The sequence below is a fragment of the Loxodonta africana genome, chromosome 4, assembly GCF_030014295.1.
Source record: "Loxodonta africana isolate mLoxAfr1 chromosome 4, mLoxAfr1.hap2, whole genome shotgun sequence".
In the NCBI taxonomy this organism is placed as follows: Eukaryota; Metazoa; Chordata; class Mammalia; order Proboscidea; family Elephantidae; genus Loxodonta; species Loxodonta africana.
The window spans coordinates 83,751,935-83,753,946 of NC_087345.1; the positions used below are offsets into that span (position 1 = coordinate 83,751,935).

Below are 2,012 nucleotides of genomic sequence, written 5' to 3' on the forward strand. Positions count from 1 at the left end.
TTTTTCTTATGAGGCATTGAACTTCTCATTGTTGCTCCAACACACTGAGCTTTTCATAACCTCTATCTTGGAAAGTATCACTATAGGCTTATTCATTTGGAGAAAAACTTGAAGACCAACTTGAATGTCAACTAGTTTCTACCTTCTCCAATTGTTCAGTGTGTAAGTTGGACCACTTTGTCTTGGATTTACCCTCAACAGACTATGAATCATATTTTTTCCATGTCTTCATCTCACCATTGAGAGTAAGATCTTAGAGAAAAGATAATCTGTCTCATTCATCATTGTTTGCCCAGGAATTTGAATAAAGTATGGTATGTGAAAAGAGATTAATATTTATCAACAAATTTTCTCTTATGGGATGAATTCTATGTGGCAGTAAAGACTCACAATTTTTCTGACCATACCCTTGAAGGCTTTTTTCACTTCTTGGTTCCGTAGGGTATAAATGAAGGGATTCAATAGGGGAACAACAGAAGTAATCAGCACTGCTACTCCCTTGTTGAAAGTAATTCCTTCTTTTGCTGAGGGCTTAATGTAAATGAAGAAGCAGCTACCACAAGAGATGGAGATGACAATCACATGGGAAGAACATGTGGAAAAGGCCTTTTTTCTTTGTTGTGCTGATGGAATCTTCAGAATTGTTTTGATGATGTAAGTGTATGAAAGCATTACCAGCACCAGGGTAACCACTAAGGTCCCAAAAGCTAAGATAAAGTCAACCAACTCCAAGAGACTGGTGTCTGAACAGGAGATCTCCATGAGTGGTCCATTGTCACAGTAAAAATGATTCAGCACGTTGGAGGCACAGAAATCTAGTTGGCTGGTCAGGATGATGGGGGATAAGATGATTAGAAAAGCACTCAGCCAAGAGCAGAGAACCAGCTGGGTGCAGGCTCTCCTGTTCATGATGGTTGTGTAATGCAGTGGTTTGCAGATGGCCACATAGCGGTCATAGGACATAGCAGCCAGGAGGTAAAACTCTGTGGCCCCGAGGAATATGGCAAAGAAATACTGAGTGAAGCAGCCAGCAAAGCTGATGGTATTATTTCCTGTCAGGATGCTGCTCAGGAATCTTGGAATGAAAATAGTAGTGAAAGAAATTTCTAAGAAGGAGAAATTCCATAGGAAGAAATACATAGGGTTCTGGAGATGGGAGTCCAGCAGGGTGAGGGTGATGATTGTCAGGTTGCCCATGACACTGAATATGTAGGTGAGGAACAGGAAGATGAAATCCATGGCCTGAAGCTCTGGGTTGTCTGTAAATCCCAGTAGGACAAACTCAGTCAAAGAAGTCTGGTTTTTCATAATTAGCCTTTGTTGAACCCTTACAAAGAAAAGGAAAGAAATCAGTGGTGAGTGTGGAATGGGAGCTCAGGGTGCCAGAGATGAACCTGGTACACAAAATCAACTCATGTACATTTCCTCTGTTTACTACTGACATATTGTACTTGAGTTAACTTCTTGGAAAGAGCAATTCTTTGGCACAGAGGCCCTATTAATACAGTTTTTGACAGATCCTTGTATGCTAGGATATTTTATAGTCCATCCAGAAAAACATAAAATTGTTCAGGCAATAATCTGTTTTGGGTGCTGCTTACTTTCTTCTACCAACTCACTCCTTTACCTCTTTGACTGTCACAGTCAAGTGAGACCCACCCAGTTCAGGTGTGTACATGTTACAATATTTGGAGACGTTTGTGAGATCACACTTTTAGTAAGACCATAAAAGTCTTAGCTGACAATGATGTTCCATGCTGTGGAATGATAACTATGAATTTTACCTTCATTTACTAGCACATATAATAAAAACCTGCAACAGTAATGCAATGGAATCATAGGATACGATTCCAATTCTGACACACTATGGAGTATTGTGAAGTTTGGGATTGCTTTCAGATTTCAGTAGACGTTAATGGTCAGAGGGGATTAGCCTCTCGGGTATTGTGTTCTGGGAGCTGAGTACTTTATGAGAACCTTAGCAACTCGGCCTTGAGGTTCTGCTGTGGGTG

General features: G+C 40.5%; 1 protein-coding gene across 1 annotated transcript; it reads right to left on the reverse strand.

Moving 5' to 3' along the window:
• Positions 1–354: 354 nt before the first annotated feature.
• LOC100672401 (olfactory receptor 6C4-like) lies at positions 355–1,316 on the reverse strand. The gene has a single exon (XM_023539511.2). It carries the CDS (start codon positions 1,306–1,308, stop codon positions 355–357), a length of 954 nt encoding a protein of 317 aa, XP_023395279.1. The 5' UTR covers positions 1,309–1,316.
• Between the last annotated feature and the right edge of the window lie 696 nt (positions 1,317–2,012).

What these genes read in the sequence shown, in the direction of transcription:
- LOC100672401 (XM_023539511.2), bottom strand. Translation starts at nt 1,308, where the DNA reads ATGAAAAACCAGACTTCTTTGACTGAGTTTGTCCTACTGGGATTTACA.